Here is a 26,132-nt window from a genome sequence, read left to right as displayed (position 1 = left end):
CCCATCGCGGCGTCATCGTTCCCCGCGGGACTCCTTGCGCATTTCGCTTTTTCGCCTCTCGGGGCGTTGAAACCTCTGACCCCAGCACGGTGCCGGATTGAACCGCGCGCCGCACTTGGACCGTTGCCAAGCAGCGAACAAAACTCCCGTCCGCCGAAGGCCCGAAGCCACGAGCATCCGCAGCTTTGGTGGCCTCGGCTTGGTGGCGAGCTTGCCGTCCCCAGCTCCCACGCCTCTCGTACCTTGCGATCCCTCGACTGCCGCCGGTCCGATTTGACGCTCAGCGGCTTGCCACGAAAATGCGGTTCAGGGACAGCATGGCTCGGCATTTTGGTGACAGCGTAAGACACCACTTTCTCCGCCGGAATCCTTCGTGGCGCTCTGCGGGGAGGTCGGGTCCATTTGCTCCATTGCTATCCCTCCAGGGTCCGGTCGAGGAGGGATGCGCTGGGAGGAAGCTTGGCTGAAGGACTCGTGCTCCTGTCGTTGTCTTGGGAGTTTTCCTTGAGAGAGGCCGTTCGTCCGATTGTCTTGTACATCGGCCGGTCGACCGCCCGCCTTGGATGTCTAGCTGGATTCGTGCTCAGATTGCGATGCTGACCCTGAAGAACAGCTCAGCGCCTCTGCACCGCGGCCGTACCTATCCTGTAAGCCTGCCTAACCCGACCCGAGCCTCTTCTGACCCCTCCCATGTTGACGGATTCCTCCTGGTCAGACTATGACATCCGCCTAGACACCGAGGACATCAAGGCGCTTAAACACGACTGGCTCACGGATAGCGTATGTCTCCAATGTACATGTCTTGGGTCTCTGCACCCGCCCCCTCTCCCGCTGCCATGGGACTTGCGGTCAGCTAACACCCACCCGCGCAGGCCATCGCATTTTGGGAAGAATGGCTCGAGCGCGAGATACTGCCCAAGTACCCCCAGGCCCGCATCGTACTCCTCCGGCCCGTCATCTCTCACCTCCTGCTCCAAACGACGGACCTCAAAAACGACATGGCCGCCCTGCCCGACTTCCGCCGCGTCACCCACATCTTCGTCCCCATAAGCGACAGCCGGGACCGGTGGAACGCCGATAGTGGGAGCCACTGGTCGTTGCTGCTCGTCTCGGTCATCGATCGCGTCGCCTTCCACTACGACTCGCTCGGCGGGTCCAACTTCTCGGCGGCCCGGCGTGCGGTCGATCGCCTCGGCTGGGTGCTCAACCTGCAGCTGCGGTTTCACCAGCTCGAGGACACGCCGCAGCAGGAGAACGGCAAGGACTGCGGCGTCTTTGTCTGCATCCTCATGCGCCACCTGCTCGTCAAGCGCCTGCTCAACGCCAGCCACGACGAGAAAGTCTCCATGTCCATGTCGGGCAAGATGATTGATAGCCGCGGCGGCAGAAAGGAGATGCTGCGTATCATCGAGTCGCTACGCAAGGAGGGCGAGAGGCGGCGCAGCGCCAGCCCGTTTTCCGGGTCGCCGAATGACCCGCCACGGATCGACTAGTAGCCGCCGTGGGGGGGGAGGGAGGGGAGATTGAAACGGACAGCCAGCTGCGGATGCGGGATGTCGTCATGGGGAATGACGACGGTGCACGGGTTCGGTCGGCGTTGCAAGGTTCAAAGATGGGATCCAGGTTGAAGGGATTACGTTGCAAGGTTACGAGTCATCACAAGACTGTTTCCCTCGAAACACGTGGGCAAGGCGTTTAGGTAGGGGCAAGCCGGTGGCGTTGGGTGTGTTTGAGAATTCTTGTTTCTACGCCGCCTTTGATGGGACGGCAGGATGGGCGTGGAAGGATGAGGGTGTCTGTCGGGGTTGGAAGACAACGGAAGCAATGCAGGTAGGAGGAGAGCCATGGGCGGGAGCGGATGGGTGCGGCGATGCAGTGGTCCTTACGCTACACTACCTTGTAATGCCAGCGACAGCATTTTGCTTCTTGCATGAAACATGGCCGTTGCCCGTAGCGAAGACAAACCCGTGGAATTCATGTCTGGTTGCTGCTCAAGAAAGCGGGATTCTGCTCCATGGTCGCCGAGATGAAGCTCCTCAGCGCCGCCCACCTGCTCGACGTGGCCTGTGCCTGTGCCTGTCCCTGCTCTTGGTTTCCTCCCGCCGTATCCATCTCCTCCCCGGCTTGCTGGTTCTGCGCGGAGCGGGACCCCTGCGCCGCCGTCGCCTTTGCGGAGCCGGTGCTGCCGGCGGCAGCCGACGCGCTGGAGATGTTGGCCAGCTGGGCCAGGTTCACCCGGAACCTCTCGATCTCGCCCTTGACGAGCTTCTCCTTCTTCTTGAGCGCGCCCGGCCGGGTCTTGAGGCTCTTGTGCCGCACCTTGCCCTGCCGGGCCTGCTCCGCGTCCATCACCCTGCCCGAGGCTTCGTCGTCGGCCATCTCGGCGCGTATGTCGTCGAGCGCGTCCTCGAGCGACTCGAGCGTCGCGACGAGCTTCTTGCTGGGCCGCCTCCGCTTCTTGGCCGGCCCGGAGGATTTGGACACGCCGCCGCTCTTGCTCTTGCTCTTGCCCTTGCCCTTGCTTCCGGCGACGCTGGCCGACTCGGCCACCTTGGAGACAAAGGCCGAGTGCTTGATGAGCCGCTTGTCGCGCTTCGAGTTGATGAAGGAGTCGACCACCACGTTGTCTTCGCGGTGCAGCTTGCGCGGGAGGAGGGGGTCGGCGAGGCGGGCGCGGGCCTTTTGGCGCGCGGTGAGGCGCTTGCCGGGGGCGGTGGGGGCCTGGGGAGCGTAGGTTAGCCAGGTTGGGCCAGCGTCATGGCGGGGAGAGAGGGGGAGGCGATGTTCGTAGGGGTGGTTGGCGGCGGGAAGGCATGGTCGTACGGGGAAGCGAGGAGGTCACCGGGGTGGGGGGAGAGGATGAAAGCGTACCATGGCTGACGTGTGAGGGTTCTGATTTGAATTGAGCCACCTATTGAGCCAAGCGTTGTGGTTAGGTGAGGGATCGTGCGAGGCAGAATAGGTGGCCGGCTTCTTGAGCGTCTTGGAGCCAGAGAGGTGGATGGATACGCAAGCTGGAAGATATGAGAGTTCCTGGTTGCCGCCGTCGCAACGGACTTTTTAGTGGACCCCTCGCTCACCGCCTGCTCGAGTTGGACCATGATCTGCGCCAAGACGACCGGGATCCTGCCCGGAGACTTACTACCGTACGTACCGTGTACATATAGTACTGTTACTGCGTACATAGTTGTTATAGCACAGAAGCAGAAGTGGGGGAGGGGCAGTTGTCTTGGCATCATGGTGGTCCATCGGATCGATGCGAAGGACATTGAGCTTCCCGACTTGACCACTGCGAACAGGGGTAGAGAATGTCTCTCTCGGGGGATCTTTGGGGTGTGACTATATCAAAGGACTTGAATCCTTTTTTTCCTCTTTTTTTTTTTTTTGCTCTAATAAAGTCAGGAGACAGCACAACGAGAAAGATTGCATTGATTGACTTGAACGGCAACTCTGCGACGGGCGGGAGGGGGACTCCGGCAAGCCACCTTTTACACGATCTACAGCGCTCGCTCACGCAGGCCTACCAAATAAAACCAAACCAAACACGATGGAGGGAGACACGAGGGAAGCCATCCAGGACAAGAGCAATGTCGCGTCCAGTCGACCAAAGAATGGCGTTCCCAACGGGTCCGACCGGCGGCTGACGGACGAAGAGTTTGAGAGGTACTCTCGCCAGATGATTGTTCCCGGCATGGGCAAACACGGTGAGCGGCTCCGGTTCCGAGGCCAAGGCACTGCTGCCCTAACGAACCGCCGATCCCAGGCCAGCTACGCCTCATCAACTCCAGCGTCCTCATCATCGGCGCCGGCGGCCTCGGCTGCCCGGCCGCCCAGTACATCGCCGGCGCCGGGATAGGCACCATCGGGATCGTGGACGGCGACGTTGTTGAACCATCCAACCTCCACCGGCAGGTCGCCCACGCCACCTCTCGCATAGGCATGGCCAAGGTCGACAGCCTCATCACCCACCTCCGTTCCCTCAACCCCCTGCCCACCTACATCGCCCACCCCTTTCACCTCACCGCTCAAAACGGAGCCGACATTCTCTCTCGCTACGACCTCATCCTCGACTGCACCGACAACCCAGCCACGCGCTACCTCATCTCGGACCTTTGCGTGCTGCTCCAAAAGCCCCTCGTCTCGGCCGCGTCGGTGCAAACATCCGGCCAGCTCATCGTCCTCAACTGCCCGCCGTCCCCGCAAGGCGTCGTCGACCGGCCCTGCGCCCCCTGCTACCGCTGCTGCTTCCGCAAGCCGCCGCCGCCCAGCGCGAACCTCTCGTGCGGCGAGGCAGGCATCATGGGCCCCGTCGTGGGCATGATGGGCGTGGCGCAGGCGGGCGAAGCGATCAAGATCCTCGCGTCGGCGCTGCACCTCCCGCAGGACGCTCGCGGCGCCAGCGGCGCCAGCGGCGCCAGCGATGCCGAGCGCCACCTCACCCACCCGCACCTCCTCATCTACTCGTACGACCTCGCCAGCGCCATCGGCCCGTACACCTTCCGCGCGCTCAGGATGGGCGGGCGCAAGCGCAGCTGCTTCGCGTGCGGCGAGGGGTCGACGCTGACGCTGGAGGGGATCCGCTCCGGGAACCCGGACTACGTGCAGTTTTGCGGGGGGCTCGCGCCCCCTCCCCACGCCGGCCTGGCGCCCGAGGAGCGCGTCACGGCGGCCGCGTACGACGCGGCGAGGAGGAAGCAAGAGCTGCCGCCGCACGTGCTGCTGGATATCCGAGAGCGGGAGCACTTCTCGCTGGGGAGCATCGAGGGCGCGGTGAATGTGCCGTTTGGGAAGCTGCTGATGAAGGCGGCCGAGATCCAGCGGGACGGGGGCGAGGCGGAGGACGTGCTGCCTCGGGAGGCGCGAGGGAGCGGGAAAGACGCGCCCATCTACGTGGTCTGTCGCCGAGGGATCGATTCCCAGGAGACGGTCGCCAAGCTGAAAGAGCTGGGCTTAGACCATGGCGGGACGAGAAAGATTGTCGACATCGTGGGTGGCATGAAGGCGTGGAAGGATGAGGTTGACCCTCGTTTCCCCTTTCTATGATCGATGGGGTTGCCTAGGAAGGCTTGATCACTACCACGCCGAGACAAGCTTGGCCGAGGCTTAAGGGGGGAACGTTTTATTTTATTTTTTTCGGACTGTTGGGATAACGCTCTTATGGCCTATGATACACCGTAACCCTTGAGTCCTGAAAAAGCCAATCCGACGAGATAGAAAAAAAAAAAGAAAGTAACAAAAAACCCCCAACGCAGGAATCCGCCCATGTTCAGTGTACCACAACCCTACCCTACCCTCTTATCAAAACATCCGGCGCCTCTTCAGCCCTCCTCTCCTCACAGGAGCAGAGAGCCCTCCTTCTTCCGGTTGAACGCCCTCTGATCCTTGAGCCATTGCCTGTAGCCGGCCACGCTCGAGATCTTTTCGCCGTAAAAGTCGGGCACTGCAAAACCCAGTCAGCCGGTCACGCGCGTACGTCACCTCGCAACAAAAGGACGGCCACGTACCGGGATTCCGCACCGAGCTCGCGCTCGGATCCACGCGGTGCTTCTTGATCCTCGCAAAGAACTCGCTCTCCTTGACCGCCATGGGGCCCTTGTACTTGCCCTTGAGCAGGTTGAAGACGACGGTGCCCAGGCTCGGCCCGGCGAGCCAGCCGAGCGCCGCCGACGCCAGCGTGGCCAGCCCCAGCGTGAAGAGCGGGTCCAGCGGCACCTTGGCGACGACCGAGTCGAAGGAGCCCGTGCTCAGCACCAGCGCGCCCGCCGTCCCCGTCGACAGCGCCCCGACGACGCTAAAGGCCGACTGCCACCTCCGGCGCGCCTTGCGGAGCGCGAAGAAGGTGTTCCAGTCGAGCGCCACCTGCTCCGGGTGGGCCGCGCGGGCCGCCTTGGCGGCGGCGTCGGCGGCTTGGGCGTCGCGCGCGGCGTCGGGAGACGAGTCGGCGGCGGCGGGGGAGGGGTGGTGGTGCTGCTGCTGCTGGGTGGAGGTGTGGCGGCGGGTGAGCTGGTAGGGTTGGCGCGGCTGGGCGGCGGCGGCGGCCCGGTAGGTGATAAGGAGGGTGCTGGAGGGCGTGGTCTTGGTGGAGAGGGAGCGCCGGGAGGAGGGGTGAGACGGCTTGGAGGGGTTGGTGGTGGTGGTGGTGGTGGTGGAGGCGGAGAACGGTGAGAGGGTGAGGCCGGCCGAGTAGGGGCAGGCGGCGGTGCGGAGGAGAGCCGGTTGGATGGCGCCGGCGGAGCGGCCGGCGCCCGCGCGGAGCATGGTCGAGGCTGCCGTCACGATCATGGCGTTCGCAGCGGCGGGGTGCTGATGGCGATGATGCCAGAGACCTTTTTTAGCGAAAGTGCTGAGTCAAATCAATCTCTGTGGAAAGGGTTGGGACCGAAGCGAACGCCAATCGACGTCGTCCCGGCCAGTTTTTTTCTGGAAGATGAGAGGATGAGCGGATGGGGGGGATATGCCCAAGTTTCTTGTCGCTTGCAGAGCCCAAAATCAAAGTCCACCAGCTGCGCAGATCGAAAGGTGTTGTGATGAAATGCTGCAAGCTGTGGTGGAGCCCCGCCGAAGCTTCGATTTTCAACGCGATAAAGAGATAAGAAGCTCGGTGGCGTCCCCTCGCGTCCCTGGGCATAAGGTAACTATCGTAATTACACCTCCCATGAATGGAAGACAAGTGTAATTACCTACGTCAACCCGGGGTTGAACGTGGAACGAAAAAGTAGGTACCTACCTAGGTAGATAGGCCTTGGTACCAGGAAGAAGTTGTTACAAGAAAAAGAAAACATGTGATGAGCTGCTCGTTCCCTCTGTTTGTTCCTTTTTTTTTTTTTTTCTTTCAACGTTGATTTGTGATCTCATTGATTTTGCTTTGGCCCTGTACCAAGCGTGCATGTATGTCGGTGGTGTTTCTTCATCCATTCGTTAAGGTTGAAGGTCTGGACCATGCTGGTTAGGTAGATGAGATGAATCCCATGAACAAAGCTGATTCAATTAACCGAGTTATGTAACCTCTCCCTACCTAACTGACCATCCTCCCTTCATCCCACCACCCTGGGCAGGTACCCAACCTCCCTGATGCTGCGCTTTCGAGGCGTGGACACGTCTTTTTGGTCGAATCTCCACGCATGGCCCTCGCCTTTCGTTTTCCTTGGACGTAGCGGCCGTCGCTGTCCGACGCGGAATCGCGCGCGTGCGTGGCGGCCGTTGTCGCGTCTGACAACGACCGGACCGCTTTCGACCGCGCCATGGACGACGAGGCCGTTCGCTCCCGCCCTTGGCAACCACCAAGAACCACCATCGAAATGCCCATCTATTCCGTCGGACGATATGTGCCCGGCTCCGGCCCGCGACCGCGGATCTCCCTCGCGCCCCCGCGCGACTCGACGGCCTACATCATCGACAAGCTGGTGCTCCAGACAGACGAGAACATGAAGGCGACCGCCCGCCGCCTGGCCTACTACCGCATCGGCTTCACGGACGCCCCGACCGTCAAGATGCTGCTGCCATGCCATCAGGCGCTGGACTACGTGTCGCCGCGCGAGATGGAGGAGTGGGAATACCGGGATTCGGAGAAGAGAGCCGAGGAGCAAGCACGCCAGCTCGCGGAGACGGCGCGGGCGGGTCCTGGGAAGAACAAGAAGAAGCCCGGCCTACCGCACAAGGATTGGGCCGAGCATGTGGAGGGAGAGGGGGAAGCTCCAGGTTCTGCCGATGAGGCCCTTCTCCTTGCCCAAGAGGCTGCCGGGCCGTCGCTTTCCACGCCGCAGAAGAGCCGCCTACGACAGTTTGACGAGGGCACGGATGGCGACAGCCACACCGAATTCGAGGATCCCGATGGCCAGCTACGGCTTCCTGTCGAAGACGAGTCGGATGGAACGGACTACGAGGACCCAACGGACGATGACTTGGAATCCGAGGATCCGCTGGCCATGGAAGACGGCGGCGACGACGCGACGCTTTGGCGAACGAGGCCTTGGGCATGCGCCCGAGATGCATCGCTCGGTCGTGCATCTACTCCCCTGGATCGCGTCTCCAAGGGCTCTGCCCCCGCCGCGCCGGCCCCGGCAAGCAACGCGGGCAGCCCGGAGAGCCTACATTCCGCCGGGGCGCGATCCAGCCAGCAGGACCCGAGCACGTCCAGAGCCTCGCTCGGAGCGAGGAGCGCATCAAGCCAATCCATGCACAGCGGGGTTTCTCGGTCGAGCCATGGGACGCCTCAGCCCGCCAACGCCTCCGCTCCCGTCCCCCGCCATGCGCATACGTTCAAGGCGGCCAACGGCGCATCCAACCCGTCGATGCGGACATCTGCATGCCTATTGCATCCTGCCCAAAGCCCCGTACCTGCCGCCACCACCCCGGCGACCAAACGAAAAACGCCTTCCAACGGGGTCGACACCCCGTCAACCTCGGAGGCGCAGAATCAACCGCCCAAGAAGCCCAGGCTCCAGAAGAAAGCCGCCGCGAACCCCGGAGAGATATGGGAGGTCAAGGACCTCCTTGCCGACGACTGGATCGTGCAGGACGGCGTCAGGGTGCACCGATACCTCGTGCTTTGGAAGGGCGACTGGCCCCCGGACCAGAACCCAACGTGGGAGCCGGCCGAAAACGTTTTGGACCGCAACCTCATCCGGCGGTACGACAAGAAGAAGCGCGAGGGTCTCCTGAAGCCGTCCCAGAAGGCCGCGCAGAAGAAGGCACCGTTCTCGGCTCAGCCGTGGCCCGCGGCCAGCAAGTATTCGAGCGTTGCGGAAGCGTTTGAGGCCGGCATCGAGGACGAATTGACGATCGTTACGGCGGGCGGCGGCGGCGAGAGCGATGTTGACGCGTACGACGAGATGCTCCTGGTCACGGACAACGCGGCGGAGCTGACGGTCAGCGGCGCGATGCAGGCAATGTCGCCCATGTTCCGCTCGCTGGACGGCGCCGCGGCCAGGCACCGCCCGTCGTTGTCGCAAAAGTGACGGGCGCATCGAGGAGCTTGTAGGATGCGAAAGCCATAACAAACCACGAATTTACCCAGGGCGCGATGATCCCAAGGTCTGATCGCCGAGACATACACCCTGCACCACGGTCACGCGGCCGGGCAGAATTTTTGCCTTGGGGCATGCGTCGTGCGTGGACCGAGATGACACGCTGTCCCCCCCACACCGGCAGGATGGCACGCCGGACAGCACCTCTCCCCTACAACGTCGGTCGCGGCGAAGGAACGGAATTGTCGTTGCGACATGCCTGGCAACGGTGTAACTACGACGCGGCAGGAATGCCGAGGGCTGGTGTCTCGCGGCCAGCCACGGGCTCGATGAAGATCCTGCCCTCATTCGGCCGACGATGCGGTTCCGGACGACGACGGCCACGAATCGAGCTCGACGCCCACCCGAAACCTTTGCTTCGCCAGAGCCCATCCCAAGCGGTGGGAAGCCCCCGCGGCGATGCTCGCTCGCTCCGCGGACGCCGCGTCGCTGGATCCAACGTCTCATTCGACGCAACCACGCCGAACCGGCGGCGGGCGGACATTGGGGACGCCGGGGTCCGCGATAACTACCTCGCTCATGTTTGTGCTTCTGTTCGATGGATCATTGCATAGCGGCACTCCCGCATTCAGTAGGGATCCCATCCGTCGATGGCTCTACATGTGGGATCGCTTACGGATGGTCCGCCGCCTCCCGGACGTGCGGAGACCATGGGTTCAGGGTGACCTTTGTTCTATAGTACACAGGACGCAGTGATGACTTGGGCTCGTGGGCTGGAACGGGCCTTGGGACTGGGGTATTAGTATGTAGCTGCGGTGCGCGATGGGGTGCCTGCTCGGAGCTCTTCAGAAGGACCGAAACAGCGGAACAAAGGAGTCCCCGGTGTCTGGCAGGCGAGCCGCATGATGATGAGTTGACAGGCAAGGTTCAATGGTTGCCATTGATTTGCCTGATAGAGGACGAGCCGGAGGGCTACCTTGCGGAAGAATGGAGAGACGCATGGCCCGAAAGGGCTTCCCTGGCCATTCTCGTTCCCGAATCGGCCGCGGATGGTACCGGGCAGGGCTTTTCATAACTTAAGCCCGCTTGTGCCCTATGTACAATCGAATAACTCCCGAGGGTCACTACTACGTATGCTGTTCCGCGCAGAGAGAGGTGACTAGTTACCATGGTGGACAAGTTGTGCATTACGGAATCTGAATCCTCCAGGGGCACCCGAGCCCCCAAACCCCGTCTCTTGTGTTGATCCATCCCCAAGGTCTCATAGCCCAGGTCGATGGCGGCGGTCGGAAGGGGTTAAGACATTGGACACAAACCTCGGGGATGGGCACGCGGACGGTTCACGTGAGCAATTTCCCACGCAGGGGCTGTCGACCGGTCCGCTCTCGGGATGCAACGCGTGCCGTGACAACGACTACAAAAAAAAAAAAAAATAAGGTCGAGGTTTGAAGTGGGTCAGGTGAGACCCAGCCGGCAGTTTTTCTGTCTGATTGAATCCCTTTTTTTTTTTTTTTTTTTGTTACCTTTTTTTGCGTTGGCTTGGTACCTAGGTAAGCAGGCTAAGTAGGTACCTATGTAATTAGGCCATGGGTCATTCTTCGCTTCCTTGCACGAAGTGGACAACAGGGCATCCACCCCCTGCGGCCTCAGGGACATTTGGGTACATAGGTAGGTAGGTACTACGTCGGCGTGGCTCCCGTCTTGTCTACCTTGCGTAACTAAGGTACCGTATACTACAGTAGGTAGGTAAAGCGAGGTGGGTGCGGTTCCCGGCAGGAAGGTTGCATCCCGTTCCCCATGTCCTCCGTTCCCCCTGTTCTTCCCCCCCGTCCCCCGTCCGTCCCCCGGGGCGCACCAACCATGGCCGTGCCGGTCGCTGCCCCCCCACCGGCCTGGCAGCCTACCAAACTGTCGGAACTGGGCCGCGACTTGGGGCTGCAGCTGTCGGGGATGCTTGTCTGCGGACCCCTGGGGAAATTTCCACGAATGACGGCCGAGAGGGAGCGTTGGACCTGCAAGGAACCTAGGCGCAAGAAAGCGCAGGCCCCCCCGCGGCTCCTCCCCCAAGTCTCGCCATTTTCACCCTTTCCTTCTTCCAGTTGGCTCTAGTTACTTACTTCCAAGTCGTGCAGGCGTGGGGGTCGCTCAGATCGAGGCTTCCCCTGGTTGTCCAGATTTGCGTCCTGACAGAAGGCGCACGCGCCCGCCCGGGAGCGCCTGTCTCATTCCTGCATTCCTGCCCTCTGCCAACATGGCCTGGACGTTGCTCCGTTTTGTTCCTGTCGCAAATCATAGCCCGCCTGAACGCAGCCTCCTCTCCTCTCCACCCGCAACGACCTGACTCATCATCGCATACCATCTATGCATCATCGCAGCCGGTGACAAGACCCGACGTTATCCATGTCCTGCTGCCCTGCTGCCCTCCTGCCCTGCCCACCCCGGATGGCGTCAACCATCGCCATCGTCTCCCCTTTCCCCTCCCCTCCCCCAAAAGGAAACAGCCCACCCGAGCACCCTCGGACCAGCCAGGGACACCACCGAAGCTAGCCAGCCTCTCTCTCTTATCACCGCCCTTTTGCCCGCCGCCGCGTATGTACTGTGTACAACCGCCCCGCTTCCACCCCTCTTGCGCCCAACCTTGTTGGAAGAATGAGCAAAGAGCCTCGTGCTCGTGACCCGTGATCCTTCTACATGCATGGCACCATGGAACAGACGCCACCACTTCTCAACCGTTTCTTGGCCCCCTTTTGCAACCCGGGCGCCGGGGCGCGGGCTGGCCCAAGCCTCCGCCTCGCGGGCGCCCGGCGGCCCCTCGGCATGGTCCGTCCTTGGCCTCAGAGCCCGGGGACCTTGGGACCTTGAGACCCTGGGACCCTGGGACCCTGGGACCCCCTTCTTTGTCGTCTTCTGCGGTGGCCCCTCCAAGTGGATGCCGTCTCGGGAGCCCCCCACGCTCGGTCACTTCATGGTCTCGAGGTGCTGGCCGACCCCAGGCGAACATGAGCCTCGCCCTGCGTTGCCTCGCTTTGATGGCCTGCCGATCATGGCCGTCATGTCAGGCCTGGAGGCGGTCAGCGAAGCTTGAGGGCATCCCATGCGTGATCCCTGGAGCTCGACGGTTACAAAAAGATCCCTTCATCGTCCCTGAGTACCGAACCTTGTCCTTCCCCTCTCTCTCTCTCTCTCCCTCGTCGTGTTTCTGGTTCTCTTCCACCTTGTTACGTTTCCGAACTCTCGGGAACTATCGGCCGCTTGTACAATTCTCTCTTCCTGACAACCGGGACGTAAAAGCGACATCGGGGATCACGTATTCTTGGCCAGAAGCGTGTACAGACGCTTGACCACCCAGTATCTCATCGGTCTTGGCTTGACGACAGCCATGGTGAGCTCATCGCAACTCTCCCCGCCCGCTTCTCCGTCCGACCTCATAGACCAGCCGCCCATGGTCCTTCCGCGAGGCGTCTACGTGCCCATGCCGGCCTTCTTCACCGCGGACGATGAGATCGACATACCCGCCACGCAGAGGCACACGGCTCGTCTCTTGGCTGCCGGCGTCACGGGGCTCGTGGTGCACGGCTCCAACGGCGAGGCGGTGCATCTCTCACCACGAGAGCGCCGTGCCGCCATCGAGGCCGTCGTCGACACGGTTCGGCACGACGCTGACCTCGCGCACGGCCCCGTGCCCATCATCGCCGGCTGCTCGGCCCAGTCGGTCCGCGAGACCATCGCCCTGTGCCGCGAAGCCCGCGAGGCCGGCGCCACGCACGCCTTGGTCCTGCCTCCGGGCTACTACCGCGGCCTGATGGACCGCCAAGACATCGCGCGCTACTACGAGGCCGTGGCCTCGTCGCCCTCCGCCCTCCCCATCATCATCTACAACTTCCCGCCCGCCGCCAACGGCGTCGACCTCGACTCGGACCTCCTCCTGCGCCTGGCCGCCCACCCGCGCATCGTCGGCGTCAAGCTGACCTGCGGCAACACGGGCAAGCTGGCCCGCCTCGCCGCCGAGGCCCCGCCGGGGTTCTTTGTGGGCGGGGGCTCGGCCGACTTCATCCTGCAGGGCCACGTCGTCGGCGGCCACGGCACCATCAGCGGCCTCGCCAACCTGGCGCCGCGCGCCTGCGCCCGCATCCCCGAGCTGTTTGACTCGGGCCGCGCGGCCGAGGCCCGCGCCCTGCAGCACGAGGTTGCCAAGGCCGACTGGATTGCCATCAAGACGGGGTTCCTCGGGGTCAAGGCGGCCATGCCGATGTTTTACGGCCCTGCGGAGGCGTCGTGCGCCGTGCCGAGGCTGCCGTTTACGCGGCTGGACGAGAACGGCGAGGCGTTTGCTAGCATTCGCCATGGCATGGCGCGGTTGTTGGAGATTGAGACGAGGTTGGCCGCCGAGGCCGCGGGTGGGAAGTAAGCTCCCCTGGGGGCGAGGACTTTTTTTTTTTTTTTTTCTTTTGGTTATCAGGACGACTGGGATACAGGAGGAACAGCTGGGTCTGGAACGGCTTATATTAGTGTACTACCTTTTGGATACCACGATGCGACGATGGGCTTGGAGACGTCGAGTCGAGTCACCTCGAAGGTTTGGCCAAGAACAGGCCTGGCGTGGTTGGTAATAATGCTACAGGATAATTACAGGGTAGAGCGCAAGCTGCCAGATGGCTCGCATGAGCCGTACAATGGTGTAGACGAAGCAAAGCGTTTTCCTCCCAACGAAAAGAACCCCAGAGACATTATCACTGTGAGATCTGCGGGCCAATGCTGGCGGAGGGGGTCATGAAACTCACAAAGGGTGGAAGACAGGACCTATCCATGCACCTTGAGAAGAGCCTGGTATGGCCCCATCCCGAACAACCTTTCTACAACGATGCCGTGGCACATCGTGGAAGGCGGTCGGGCCTCAAGCACACAAGGAAATCGGCGGCATTGTTCCGCTCGGGGGCACAAAGGTGCAGCAGCCGTCTCATCGTGCCTCGGGGCGGCTCTCCTAAGAGGCTTCCGGCGAGGCGTTTGCTAGCGGCGGTTGGGATGTGAACGGGGCTGCGCTAGAGAAGGAGGCGTGATGCGCCTCTGGATCGCCGCGGGCCCTGTTCACGACGGGTCTCTGGAAGCGAGCAAGGAAGCAGAGATTGCAGCTTGGGCAGGCATACGGATCGTTTTCAACATGTTTGTACAGCACATCTCTGAACCGTAGCACGTATGTATGCATGCACGTATGTATGTACGTATGTATGTAGGTCTGTATGTAGGCATCTATGTACATTGCGCTCCCATGACAGGGGAAGCATCCGCGGCACCATGGTGGGTGGCACCGCCATTAATACATCAAGCCTCCAGACACTGGCACACCCACTCCCACTGCACCCATCGCGGCTCGTTCCCGAGCGCCACCTCGAGGCACGTCTCGGGGCTCGACAGGAGCCACCCTTCCTCCCCGCCCTCGGCCGCAAACCGAGCCTTCTCTTCCTCCGACTCCCCCTCCGACTCCTCCTTCTCCTCCTCCTCATCGACGTCGTCCGCCTCGGCGCCGTCCCGTCCTGCGGCCGATCGCGGGCTCGCTCTGGCGCGAGAGCCCCCGAGGAGCCTCCCGTCGGGCCGCGCCACGTAGCGCCCCAGGGCGCGCACCCCCACCCGCCGCAGCCGCTCCGCAACCCCCGGCGCGTCGTGCCGTTCCTCGGCGGATCCCTCGGCGGATCCCTCCGGCTCCGGGTCCTCGTCTCCCGCCGCGGCGTCCCGGAGCGCCCGGCGCAGCTGGCACAGCGCGCGAACGAGCCGGCGCATGCGGGCGTGGTAGCCCGGCGGGACGCGGCAGCGCGGCGGCGGGCGGGTCGAGTACCACTCGCCGGCGGCGGCGGCGGCGGCGGCAGCAGCGGCGGCAGCGGCAGGCCCGGCGAGGAATGCGTGCTCGGCTGGGTGGCGCCGCCGGTTCGGGAGGGCAACGGGGCCGGCTGGCGCGGCGGGGCCCTGCAGAAGGTAGAGCTGCTCGAGGCTGGGGAGGGACGCGGCGAGGGCGACGAGGGCGGATTCGAGGTCGCGCGGGAGGGCGGAGAAGCCTGCGGGATCCTCCCGGAGGAGAGGCGCCAGGTCCAGGCACAGGTGTCGTACGCGGCCGAGAGGCGACGAGTTGGTAGCGGTGGTGGTGGCGGTAGTGGTGGTGGAGGAGGAAGAGGAGGAGGAGGAGGAGGAGGAGAAAGAGGAAGAAGAAGAGGAAGAGAAGCACGGCCGTTGGTCCTGGTGAAGATGGCCCAGGGCGAGCAGCAAAGACGGCGATACGTCGGAGAGGAGGAGCAGGTCCCTGGCGAGATCGCAGCGAACGGTCCCGCGGCCGGCGATGGGGAGGGCGTCTGGAAGGTGAGCGGCGAGCATGGAGAGGGCTTCTTGGCGGGCCTCGAAGCACGCGGATAACAACGACCGCACGGCAAGGGTGGACTCGGACAGCTGAGGCGTCGGGAGCATCTCCACCCTGGGCCGGCGGCGGCCCTGGTCATCCGTAGACGGGCCGCCTCCCGGGGAGACGGCGAAGCGGACCCGGTGCACCTTCGGATGCCTACACGCCTCGAGGACGGCTTCTCTCCATATGTGCAGGCGGAGCTCCGCGGGAAGGGCAGCAAACAGGCGGAACCCGGCGGCGCGGTGCACGGGCGGTGCGGGCTGCGCGACGGCGGGTCGAGGGCGGGCTTCCCAGTCGCGCGGCGTCTTGGGGAGATCGCGGTAGGGGTAGGGCGAGTAGGGTCTTCCGGCAGGACAAGAGGCCGGGCGCAGCGACGGATCGAGGGGCTGTCGCCTGCTTGCTGCCGATGCAACAGCGGGCAGGGCGCTGCCGGGTAAGGTCTTCATGTTGAGCGGCGCTTAGGCAGGATGTCGCGGGGGAAACGGCCGGAGCAGCGGACGTGCGGCATGTGTTGGAGGGGAAAGTTGAACGCGGTGGGTGTAAGCGACGCCCGGCATGTATATGAAGCGCGGCCGCTGGAAGCGAAGGGTGGGCGGGTCGTGATGCTCAGGTTTGTCCATCCTCCTGAACCCGATGGCTGACGGGGAGTCTATGTATCCTGCATGTACATACAGCAGGTGCCTTGGTGGTTACCCCCGGCCAGGGGGGATCCCGGATTGCCGGGTTGTAGGGATGAGAGCTTACGGGTATTTGGACCACGGCCAACATTCATCAGATGGCGTATCTCGCAGTATTCCGCACGGTGAGATCCTCTCTTTGTCCAGCCTCCGGCTGCATGTACGCTAAGCCAGAGACACTGCACTGACTGGCTGGGACATGCTAAGCCCCTTGCCCCCCCCTTCTTCCTCCGTTCCCCGTGGGGGAGAGGGAGAGGAAGAGGCAGAGAGTCGTGGTTTCGCCGACTCAGTCGAGGCAGGGCACAGGGCACACCCTGACTCTGACTTCTCTGCTCACCTTTTATTTTTTCCCCTAGTTTTTTTGGTGTCAAGGAGTACGCAGTATTAACCCCAACAGCGCCGCCATCCAGTCCCGCGGGCGGGTCTCGGACTGTGGGGGCCTGCCGCCCTGTTGGGATCCCGGATGTGGAACACGGGCAGGGTTCATGCCAGCATGGGTCGTCGGGGAGCTCGGAGGGGGAAGTGGACCTGACACTCTAGGCCATTCATTCCCTTGTTTTGGGGGCCAAAGCTGGCGAAGCAGCCGTCTGGCCTACTGTGTGGTGTGTACGCAGTACGGTATGGTACATACTTGGGTACTTACGCAGTACCTCACATGCTGTGAACCAAAGACCTTGCTCTCTGCTCTCTCTGCTCTCTCTGCTCTCTCTGCTCTCTCTGCTCTCTCTGCTCTCTCTGCTCTCTCTCTCTCTCTCTCTCTCTCTCTCTCTCTCTCTGAATGAGTGGCAGCGCTTGGTGCTTTGTGAAGCTGCGTTTCGAAAATGGGCGAAAACGCCACGTAACAAGACATGGTCGAACGGCGGGTGGGTGTCATTGACCGATGACACCCTGGGCCACATTGGCCGCTGGTGTCGAGCTGATGTTGTCAGCGAAACGAAACCAGTCATAGCCATCAACACGCTCCTGGTCCTTATCTGCGCTGATAGCGTATAGTACCGTGGCCTGGTTGGAATAGACACGGCGTAAGCACTTGGGCAAGTCGACACAGTGCACGTCCGGGGTCCTCATGGCGCGACCATGTAGTACCGTGTACGCCTCGCCGGCAGGCAAAAGGCAAAGCGGCCGGGCCAGTGGCGTCCCTGTCGAATATCACCAGGAGCGTCGCCAATGTTCCAGTCCCTCTCTCGGCATCGCAAGAGCAGCACCGTTGATCACAAGGCGCAGTCGCTCCTGTCATGGGGTGGTGCCTGGTAAGGGCCGGCTGGGGCATGCCGATGGACTTTGTCTATTCAGGGTGTCATGGCCCGGCGTTCCGTTCGAGGCAACGAGAACGCCAGGTCCCTCATCCTAGATGTTCTACTTACATACTATACACGGTATGGACTTACATGGCAAGGGACCGCCGGGGCAGAAGATGATCTGATGATGGAAGTGTGGAGAGGGGATCAAGCTGGGCCAGCCCTTGTGCAAGCCGGACCGGGGGTTGATTGGACGGTTTCCCTTTTATAGCATCATCGGCTCAGGGCTCAGGGGAGGGGGGGGGGCCACTCGAGTCGCGGAAAATGCCGTTTTTGCGATCCAGATGGCTGGGGCCGCTGGCGAGGATGTCCTTGTTCAGGGCGCTGCCATGATTGGGGGGGTCTGGGGAAGAAGGAAATCAGCAAAGACTCGATGTTTTTAATTTTTTTTTTTTTTTGGCCAACGGATACGGAGCCTCCCCGTCTCGTCTCGTCTTACTTTGCCGGTTTTGGGAATCCCATGGCTTGCAATGCCCCCGCTGGAGCGCCCACCACAGGCAGCCCCGGTGCTTCAGGCTCAGACACCTGGTGGCTCGGAGAAGAGGTGGTTGCTGAACACACGGGTTTTCTCTTGCGGAGCAGTTAGGACTCACGTCTCGATCATGACGGCGCTAACCATGTTGCGGCAACCGATCTCTGAGTCCATATGTACGGTGGGTCATGCCGTGATGGTGCACCGGGGCTGAACCAGGCAGGCGATCGTTTCTCCGGTTGGCCGGCGCCGCGCGTTTTCTTTTCATGTTTGAATGGAAATGCGATGGCCGGGAGAAAGTGGGCTGATCTCTTCCGGTGCCACAACCTACCCTGGGAGCCCAACGTCGAGCTAGCGCTTCCGTTCACGTTAGCGCGCGTGAGCGTTATGGGCTTGAGGGGGGTTGGATGGATGGATACTGTGTAGGTACGTATAGTAGGTAGGTAACTAGGGCAATCATGCGGCATGTTCCGATCGTGCTCTGCCCAGGCACTCTGGAGCGGAGATTCCCGTGGCGGCGTCGAGTCGGACTGGGACGCCAGTGGTTGTTGGGTTCCGCGAAGCCCGAGCCCCCGGGACGGGAACCCGTGCAGAGATGTACTGTGTATTGGGTTTGTTGTCGTCAGCTGTCTCAGCCGCCGACCGTCTGGTGTACATAACTACTGGTAGCTATTATCGTAAGGTTCGCCCTCCATGTCAAGGGACCTCCAGCTTCGGGGCTTCGGGGTCCGGCTCGATACGTGGTCCATGGGAGGAAACGCCCCCCTCGACGTCAAGTGGATCAAAGGCCGTAACAACAATCGGCGATCGATGATGAAAGCTGCGCAAAACTCACACATGCAGCCTCGTGTCATCGAGCAGCGCTCCCCCCCCTTCTCCTCGTCTTGCTGTGGCCACGGCCTCTCTCTCTCCTTGTCTCCGTGAGCCGGTCGGCCCAGAGCCCTCCCAGGTCCCTCTCGGGCCGAGTGGAGCCATACCACGCCAAGGGGGCCTCTTGGGGCCGGGGGCTGGAACACGCTTTCCCTTTTTGGCAAGCTGAATGAAACGTTGTTGGTTCCCGATTGGGACGGCTGCATGAGCGGGACCCTCCGAGTCAAGCAGACCCACACAGCCTGCAAACCACAACCCGGTCCCGCCTCCAGCTTGCGGTTTTGCCCAGTTGAAGACTTCCGTCGTTAGCTACCTGAGGTCCTCGACATTTCCGAGGATTGCCTGCCCGGGGGGCGCTTCTGTTTTGATCCCCCCAAGCCCCCGGTGATTCCATCATTCCAGGTCGTTTCTGGATACCTAGGTAATTACCGTACATACCTATCTTGGCTATTTGGAACTCCGCCAAGAGACAAAGGCGGCGAGAGAACCTCGTCGACATGCTGCTTGGGAAGAAAAAAAAACCCGTTCCCGCGGTTTCTTTGCCGCGTAGCGTAGACCCACCGGCAGAAACAGCCCGGTCCAATGTGGACCGGAACGCCGATCCCCCAGATCCCGTTAGCAGCGCCAAGTGAGCACCATCGCTCTCCGGACCCTCAGCCAGCAAGCCGCCCACCTGGCCACCCCGGTCAAACCAACGAGCAATCGCCCAAAGCGGCCTATGTATCTCGGTTGGTGTTGTGATCAGGACAGCGCGTCCAACAACCGAAGAGATGGTGCTGCAGCTAAATTTTTTTTCTGATCTATTATTATTATCATTATTATTGTTATCATGATTCTTTTCCTTCCCCCCTCCTCCCCTTCCCTCACAGCCTGTCTCACTTTGCCGCCACCAGATCTGTCAGTCTGTCAGTCGCTTTTCTGTCTTGCCGCGGCTGCGTAGAAATGTAACCACCTCATCCACGATGGAACGTGCGGAAAAAAAAGTATCCATCCATCTGAGCGTCTTGTCCAGCTCGCCTCTGCTCCTCTCGGGAATGGATTCCTCGCCTCGTGATTGGTCCTGCAGCCTCCAACCTCGCAGCCGGTTGCTGCGGACATGCTTTGGCGAAGGAGGGTGAGGAGCTGATCCGTATGGTATGCTTCGCTTCTGAGCGTCGTGCGTCCTGGCCCTACTTGGGCCACAACCATCCGGGATCCGTCCGGGGCATTCATAACGTAGCGCAGACCCTCTTAGGACCTACTTTCGTAGGCCACCCCCCCCCCCCCCCCCCCCTCCCACCCTCCTCTCGGCCAACGGAAACCAGCTTTCCCTGCTTGACGGGACCGACGGGCGAGCGAACCGCTGGCTTGGCATCCATGCCTGGCCCCGAACCCCTGAACACCGTCATCCTCTTCCAGGTTTCATTGTCTCGTGCGTTGTGTCTTACACGATACATGCTCCGGTTCGTCTGGGTTCCTAATCAATCCCACTGTCTCGGACCAAACTGCTGGTGCTGCGGCTGCCAACCCCTCGTTCTGCGGTGCTTCCACGTTGGGGCCTCCCCGTGCTCCGCGAGGCGAAAGACAAACGGATACATACCGGCTACCAAAGGCGTTTTTTTTTTGTTCTTTTCTTCTTCTACGAGCCAGCCAGCGCGGACGGTCTTGACGGATCCCTATATAGGTTCTCGGGTCCCGTGCCCGTCCCGGTCCGTTTGGGATTCGAATTTCCAACCTCCTCCTCTACCTCCTCCTCGTCCCTCGTCTTGCAGATCACTCGCAACGAAACCTCTTTTACGCGGTCACCTCCCCCCAAGACCGCCGTGCCGCCAAACCTCTCTCCTATCCCCAGCAGCCGTTTCAAAGAAAAAAAACGAAAAAAAATGGAACCTTCATTACGATATACCGCTGAAGAACTCGAGGAATCGGGCGCGACGGACCTGGCTCTTGACGCTTCCGAAATGCCCTTCGCCATGCCACCACCGCTCCACGGCGACCCGGTTGACGAGCACGACGCGTTCTCAGACTCGTGCAGCGACGACGGCTGGGCATCCACCGAGGAAGACTGCCCCTTTTCCACGCTGTTCTCGCCCCCTTCGTCGGCCCGGCCGCCCGTCATGCACTTTCCGCACTGCCGCCTCGACGTCTGCACCATCGAGTTCCCGTCGTCTTCGGCCGGCGGCGCTCCCGTCCCCGGCAAGGTCGAGCGCGTCGGCCTGCCGGGATCCCTCGTGCGCACCCTCCTCCGACGCTTCGACGAGTACCAGCGGCGGTGGCCGCCGCACCCGCGGCCGCAAGCACGCGCGCAAGCCAGCACCGACGACGGCCCGGCCTCGGCCAAGAACGCAGCCGCCGCCGACCGCTCGAGACCGCCGCGCCCGGCGCCGCAGGGGCAGCACGCGATCCTGCCGCACTTTGAAGACGGCCACGACTGGGTCTACACGCGCTGCGTCCTGGCCGAGTTTACGGGCCTGCGCGAGAACGACGCCGCGGCCCTCTCGCGGCAGGGGAGGTTATGCTGCTGGGCCAGCGTCATGCTGTACCCGCTGCAGGACGACGGGGACGGGGGGGCCGCGAATCAGGGCGAGGCGAGGGGTCTTGGCAGCCCGACGGAGCCCGGCTCGTTGCCCAAGGGAGGAGGAGTAGGAGGAGGAGGAAGGATAGGAGGGAGGGGAGACGCGGGAGGACGGGGCGGACGGGGCGGACGAGCAGCCCGGGGCCCGGCGGGAGCCCAGCAGGGGGATGCGGGTCGGCCCCGGCTGTGGGAGCTCAGGTTCGTGGTGCAAAAGGTGCGGGTGAGGGATCCGGCAAGCGGGTGGTGCGAATGTTTCTTGAACGAGTAAACGACGTTGCCTGGTCCTGTATACCGTGTACTCTTCTTCTCCCCTGCCGCCTCTTCGGGCCAAAGGGACGCTTGGTTCCGGTTTCGCGGGCGGGCTTGGAATATACCCCCTGATAGATAGGCACCCAACTGTCCATCTTGCAATCTCGGCGATCATGGGATGGCTTTTTTTTTTTTCATCGTTGTGAGTTCCATGGTTGGTCTCTCTGCCCTGCCTCTATTCCCCTCATGCCCCCGTTGCGGCACAGCAGCAATCCGCCGAAACCTCCCCATGTCGGAAACCCGAGGCATCATTTTGCGAATTCTTTTACAGCCATGCACACTAGTTGACTAGTTGCTTGATCTTACCACACCCTGTCCCCTGCTGGGTTTTTTCTCGGGACCGAGGGCAAGGGCCCCCCCCCCCCCCCCCCGCGACATGCTTCCATGGGTTTGCCCAGGCCCGGGTGCTGACGCTCATGTGAGCGCTAGCGTAGCGCGTGGACTCGAAGCCGGAACCCCGATATCATGCGTCGGCGGGTCTGCGACGAGCCACCAGACAGACAGAGCTCGGGCATCCGTTATCTTGCCCAGGTAGGCGCAGGCGTAACGTCGCGTCGCGTCGCGTCGCGTCGCGTCACGTACTGTGTAAGCACCATGCTGCCAGCCCTGGCGGTAAGGATGATAACGAATACATCGCAGGCGCTCGGCAGAGCGTCGCCTCGGGGTCGCAACGCAAGAAGGTCCCGGTTGCTTGGTTCGGACCCGAGCTTCCCACGCGATGCACAAGGTCGCAGTTGGCCAACGCCCGTCAGCCGCTCTCCATGGGGCTGTGTGTTCTTTTCGCGTTCAGCAAAGAGGACACGCGCTAGACCATGCCGACGGGCTGGTGCACACCCACACCCTGCCTCGTCGTCCCTTGGGTCCGCCATGCCCGAGGATGAATATCATTTGTCGGTTTACGAGACGGACCGTGGCCGCCCAGGGGTCCCGTCACGCTAGATCATCGTTATCTATTTTTTTGAAGGCGACGCTAAACCCATGATCACCGCCACCCTTCCGAGTCCCGAGTCTGGCGTGGATTCGGCCGTTCGGAAGCCGGACGGGTACTTTACCCTGGCCAAGGACAGGGGAGCTACAGACACAGTATGCGTGAGAAGGGCAAGCACACCGCCGCTGCTGCGTCGCTGTGCGCTCGGCGTGAACGGCTGCCTGGCGATCATCCCGGCGCCTTGCCTTGGGTAGGGTTACTTCGTTGCTCCTAGGCGTGTTGAGGTTGGGATGGATGGTCTGATGGCGGTGGCTATTGAAGCACAGACGTAAGATCAGCACGCTGCCAGACGCACGGGGGGAGTGTCTGCCGAGAGACAGAGAGCCTCTGAAGAGAACTCCTTCTTCTTGTCCTGAGCCAACGCAAGCACGGCTTTCCGACATCATCGTCAACAAACATCGGGTCGATGCGAGGAAGTTCCATCCAGCGCTTGTCCGGTTCAAGGATCCTTGAGTCGGCTGTTTTGGGCTGACGGATGGGTTTCCAGAACGCCGCCTCCCAAACCGAGAGAGCGCATGATACTGTGATCAGTTTGGCGTTTGGGTCGGTGGCGCTGACAAATGGCGTTCCGTTGTTACCATGCTGTCGGGTAGCTCGGACGGATTTCGGCTGGGATGGCCCGGAAGCTCAATCACGCAATCCCTTGACGGTGCCTAGGCCCGCGATGGGCTGTTGGCTGATACGGTGTACACAGTAGAGCCGCGGCTGCGCATCTGCTTTCTGCTTGGGTGCCCAGGTCGTTCTCGGCCTTCGAGAGGCCTGGAGCGACGTGGCTTTGGAGGAGTGGTGGTGGTGGTGGTGGTGGTGGTGGTGGTAGTGGTGGTGGTGGTGGTAGTGGTGGTGGTGGCTTGCACGGTCTCGCAAATATTACCGCGTTGAGGTCACATGGTTTCACCAAGATGTCGAAAATAGTGAATTCCTCATGGGGTGCACGAGGAAGACAGGCCATTCCAAGTGCTTTTGCGATCATCAGGGTAGAGGGAGTACTTTTACGTGGCAACAATGGCATGCTTTGGATGAGGCAGGGAAGTTTTGGAGGTTCCAAACGTCTGGAGGAGTGGTAGGCACGGTGAGTGACATTCCTTCAGCCAGCGGTATGATTGTAGAATTTGTTCGTATTCAATACCTGGCCTAGCATAGCTACCATCTTCTACATCTCTTTGCTGTCTTGGAAAATGCCGTTGAGATGGGGATTCGTCAAGATGTCTACATGGGGACGGGGCAGGATGGCACTCCGCATTTCTATATCCACAGGTCTGACATCTAGCAGGTAACTAGATACTAGGTTGCTCTGCCCGGTCTCATGTGTGAGCATGGTCAGGTGCCTCAACACCGGACGATGATCATTTTCATGGGGTTGGAGTCCACTTCACCGTTCGATCTTCTTCCCCTCTTCCTGATACTTTCATCTTGTCTTACCCAGCATCAAGCAAGCCTCAATTGCGTAAACGCCTCGGCCGAGTTGCTTGCTGCGCCATATCCCAGGTTCAGCAAGGATAGCAACGATTGCCATTGCGCCGCGTCATCACACAGGACCAGGTGGGCGTGGAGGTCGAGCTCGAAACATGACAGCCGGTCCACACCTTGCGTAGGCACACAGCTCCTGGCGATAGCATCCTGCTATGGCGGCGGCGTCTCTGTCATCGATACGTGGTCAACAAGCGAGGTCACATGCACCGCCCACGATGCAGAAGCTCTTGGAGGAGCATCGGCCGGCTGCAGACAAGGGGTTGGTTCTGGTTGCCAACGTTCCCCGTGTTGCCGGTCACCACGGCTTGAAACCCACCCTTGCGCAAGAGTCGGTTTCTTCTTACCCGTGATCCCGTCGTGGATGGCTCGGGTATTCACCACGGAACCCAGACAGGCAACGATTGGCCCGGAAAGAGAAAAAGAAAAGCCTTCCACAAGACCGGGAGAGGGAGCCAAGCAGACGGCTACAAATTTCCAACATGGACTCCGTACTGCGGTGCGGTACGCGTCTAGTCGGTAACTAGTGATAAACAAAAAGGAAACACGAGAACAAAAACCATTCTTTAATAACCTCTGGGGCTGGTAAACAATCGTACCCCTGTCCCGTTCCAAGTCCCGGCAGCACGAGTTTCCAAGAAACCCGAGACGCTGGAGACTTGCGCTAATGCACTCGCGGGGGACTTTGCGCCTTGCAGGCGGTGCATCGACGACCATGCTGCGCGCATGGTCACGTTTGTTCTCTGTCTCTTGCACCCCCCGCCCCCCCCCCTAGATCGCTTGGCTTGGTGGCTGATGGATTTGCGTAGTTGGTGCTTACACCGTACATCCATCGCTTGTGTGCCGTGCTGCACCATGCTCCAATCCCACCAACCCCGACCCGGCACGCTGGCTCTTGGGTTCGAACGAACCTCCCCCCCTGAAGACCCCTGATAAGTCACCGATCAGTCCATCATATCGTCATTGAGGCGCCTACCTAGAGCGGCTACGGGGAGAATGAAGATATCTCGTTGCGCTTAGGGATAGTGTAGCTATGTAATGGCCACAACCAACCCTCAAGATCTATAGGAATCATGACATTCCTCCGGCAAACCGCCCGCATGTTATACTTGGACAGTATGCTGAGGAACCCCGGTCCATGCCGAGGGTGGGATGTGCGGTCCGTCATTGCTGGCGGGTAATAACTCGCGCACGGACCAGGTTGTAAATCAAGTTACATACATCCCTTTCCTCGCTGGCTGGTTTTTCATAATAAGAATACCTACCTTGATCAACATCTTCTGCACCAAGGTGTCGACTGCACTGCCAACTTTGATATCAGGGCGAGGACGTTTCTGAACGTCCATGACGGCCTGACAGGTCAGGTCCACGAATGTTTCTGTCTTTTTGGTTGTAGGGTTTCAAGGCCACAAAATGCACCTCTTGGTAAAACGCCCCTGCTGGCTGGAAAATATCAGAAAAGAAAACAAGAAAAGAAAACAAACAGATCTAACCCAACGCAAACACAACCTGAACCTCCTGCTGATCCCAACAATTCTCTCTCTCTCTCTCTCTCTCTCTCTCCTCTGCGCCATTGCGTGACCATGGCCACCCATCATCACCCTCCCATCGGGCAGTTCATTAGTCACCTACCCCTGTCCGACAGCCCTCCAGATAATCCGCCGGTCCCCTGCCATCCGCAACGCCGCATCTCGTTCGCGCTTGAGCATCGCCTTCTCCCTCAGGATCTTGCGTATCGCCTTCTCCGCCCGCAGCAGCACGCCCTCCTTGCTCACCCTCCGCTGCTGCCACTGCTGCCGCTGCTGCTTGCGGCGAAGGTTGAGAGGATGATGCTTGGCCGGGGACTCTCCGTCATCGCTCAAGGCGTCTCCGTCGTCGGCCTGCTTTCCTTTGCTCGTCCCGCCGTGGGGCTGGTGGGCGTCCGGCCTCGCGTCATCGCTCGGCGTTCCGTCCGCCGTCGCCGTCGCCGCCGCCGCCGCCGCCGCCGCCTTCCCAGATGCCCTCCCCCTCCCCCGCCGCTGCCGTCGCAGCTCACGCTCGCATTCCGGCGCGGGTCGGAGCCGCCGGCGGCGGCAGCGGCGGCGGCCTGCAGATCGCTAGCAGCATCCAACGCCTCGCACCCATCGATGCCCTCGTCGTCCTTCTC

The 26,132-nt window shown here is 61.4% G+C and overlaps 8 protein-coding genes across 8 annotated transcripts; 5 read left to right on the top strand and 3 right to left on the bottom strand.

Annotated features, from left to right (window-relative positions):
* Positions 1 to 299: 299 nt before the first annotated feature.
* VTJ83DRAFT_796 (uncharacterized protein) lies at positions 300 to 1,493 on the top strand (the record flags this gene model as incomplete). Its single annotated transcript, XM_071014478.1, has 4 exons — positions 300 to 341; positions 614 to 647; positions 716 to 780; positions 873 to 1,493. 4 exons carry the CDS (start codon positions 300 to 302, stop codon positions 1,491 to 1,493), a joined length of 762 nt encoding a protein of 253 aa, XP_070870149.1.
* A 481-nt stretch (positions 1,494 to 1,974) lies between these two features.
* On the bottom strand, positions 1,975 to 2,874 carry VTJ83DRAFT_795 (uncharacterized protein; the record flags this gene model as incomplete). Its single annotated transcript, XM_071014477.1, has 2 exons — positions 1,975 to 2,721; positions 2,872 to 2,874. 2 exons carry the CDS (start codon positions 2,872 to 2,874, stop codon positions 1,975 to 1,977), a joined length of 750 nt encoding a protein of 249 aa, XP_070870148.1.
* Positions 2,875 to 3,547: 673 nt separating this feature from the next.
* On the top strand, positions 3,548 to 5,043 carry VTJ83DRAFT_794 (uncharacterized protein; the record flags this gene model as incomplete). Its single annotated transcript, XM_071014476.1, has 2 exons — positions 3,548 to 3,704; positions 3,764 to 5,043. The coding sequence occupies 2 exons, from the start codon at positions 3,548 to 3,550 to the stop codon at positions 5,041 to 5,043; spliced, it is 1,437 nt and encodes a 478-aa protein (XP_070870147.1).
* A 290-nt stretch (positions 5,044 to 5,333) lies between these two features.
* Positions 5,334 to 6,282, bottom strand: VTJ83DRAFT_793 (uncharacterized protein; the record flags this gene model as incomplete). Its single annotated transcript, XM_071014475.1, has 2 exons — positions 5,334 to 5,440; positions 5,505 to 6,282. 2 exons carry the CDS (start codon positions 6,280 to 6,282, stop codon positions 5,334 to 5,336), a joined length of 885 nt encoding a protein of 294 aa, XP_070870146.1.
* A 959-nt stretch (positions 6,283 to 7,241) lies between these two features.
* Positions 7,242 to 8,957, top strand: VTJ83DRAFT_792 (uncharacterized protein; the record flags this gene model as incomplete). The annotated part of the gene is made up of 1 exon (XM_071014474.1): positions 7,242 to 8,957. The coding sequence occupies one exon, from the start codon at positions 7,242 to 7,244 to the stop codon at positions 8,955 to 8,957; it is 1,716 nt and encodes a 571-aa protein (XP_070870145.1).
* A 3,388-nt stretch (positions 8,958 to 12,345) lies between these two features.
* VTJ83DRAFT_791 (uncharacterized protein) lies at positions 12,346 to 13,374 on the top strand (the record flags this gene model as incomplete). Its single annotated transcript, XM_071014473.1, has 1 exon — positions 12,346 to 13,374. One exon carries the CDS (start codon positions 12,346 to 12,348, stop codon positions 13,372 to 13,374), a length of 1,029 nt encoding a protein of 342 aa, XP_070870144.1.
* A 911-nt stretch (positions 13,375 to 14,285) lies between these two features.
* Positions 14,286 to 15,797, bottom strand: VTJ83DRAFT_790 (uncharacterized protein; the record flags this gene model as incomplete). Its single annotated transcript, XM_071014472.1, has 1 exon — positions 14,286 to 15,797. The coding sequence occupies one exon, from the start codon at positions 15,795 to 15,797 to the stop codon at positions 14,286 to 14,288; it is 1,512 nt and encodes a 503-aa protein (XP_070870143.1).
* Positions 15,798 to 20,530: 4,733 nt separating this feature from the next.
* On the top strand, positions 20,531 to 21,490 carry VTJ83DRAFT_789 (uncharacterized protein; the record flags this gene model as incomplete). The annotated part of the gene is made up of 1 exon (XM_071014470.1): positions 20,531 to 21,490. The coding sequence occupies one exon, from the start codon at positions 20,531 to 20,533 to the stop codon at positions 21,488 to 21,490; it is 960 nt and encodes a 319-aa protein (XP_070870142.1).
* Positions 21,491 to 26,132: the final 4,642 nt, after the last annotated feature.

The sequence above is a fragment of the Remersonia thermophila genome, chromosome 1 (genome assembly GCF_042764415.1).
Source record: "Remersonia thermophila strain ATCC 22073 chromosome 1, whole genome shotgun sequence".
NCBI classification, from domain to species: domain Eukaryota; kingdom Fungi; phylum Ascomycota; class Sordariomycetes; order Sordariales; family Chaetomiaceae; genus Remersonia; species Remersonia thermophila.
The sequence above is the reverse complement of the archived record's forward strand: the minus strand, read 5'-3'. Positions and strand labels throughout refer to the sequence as shown.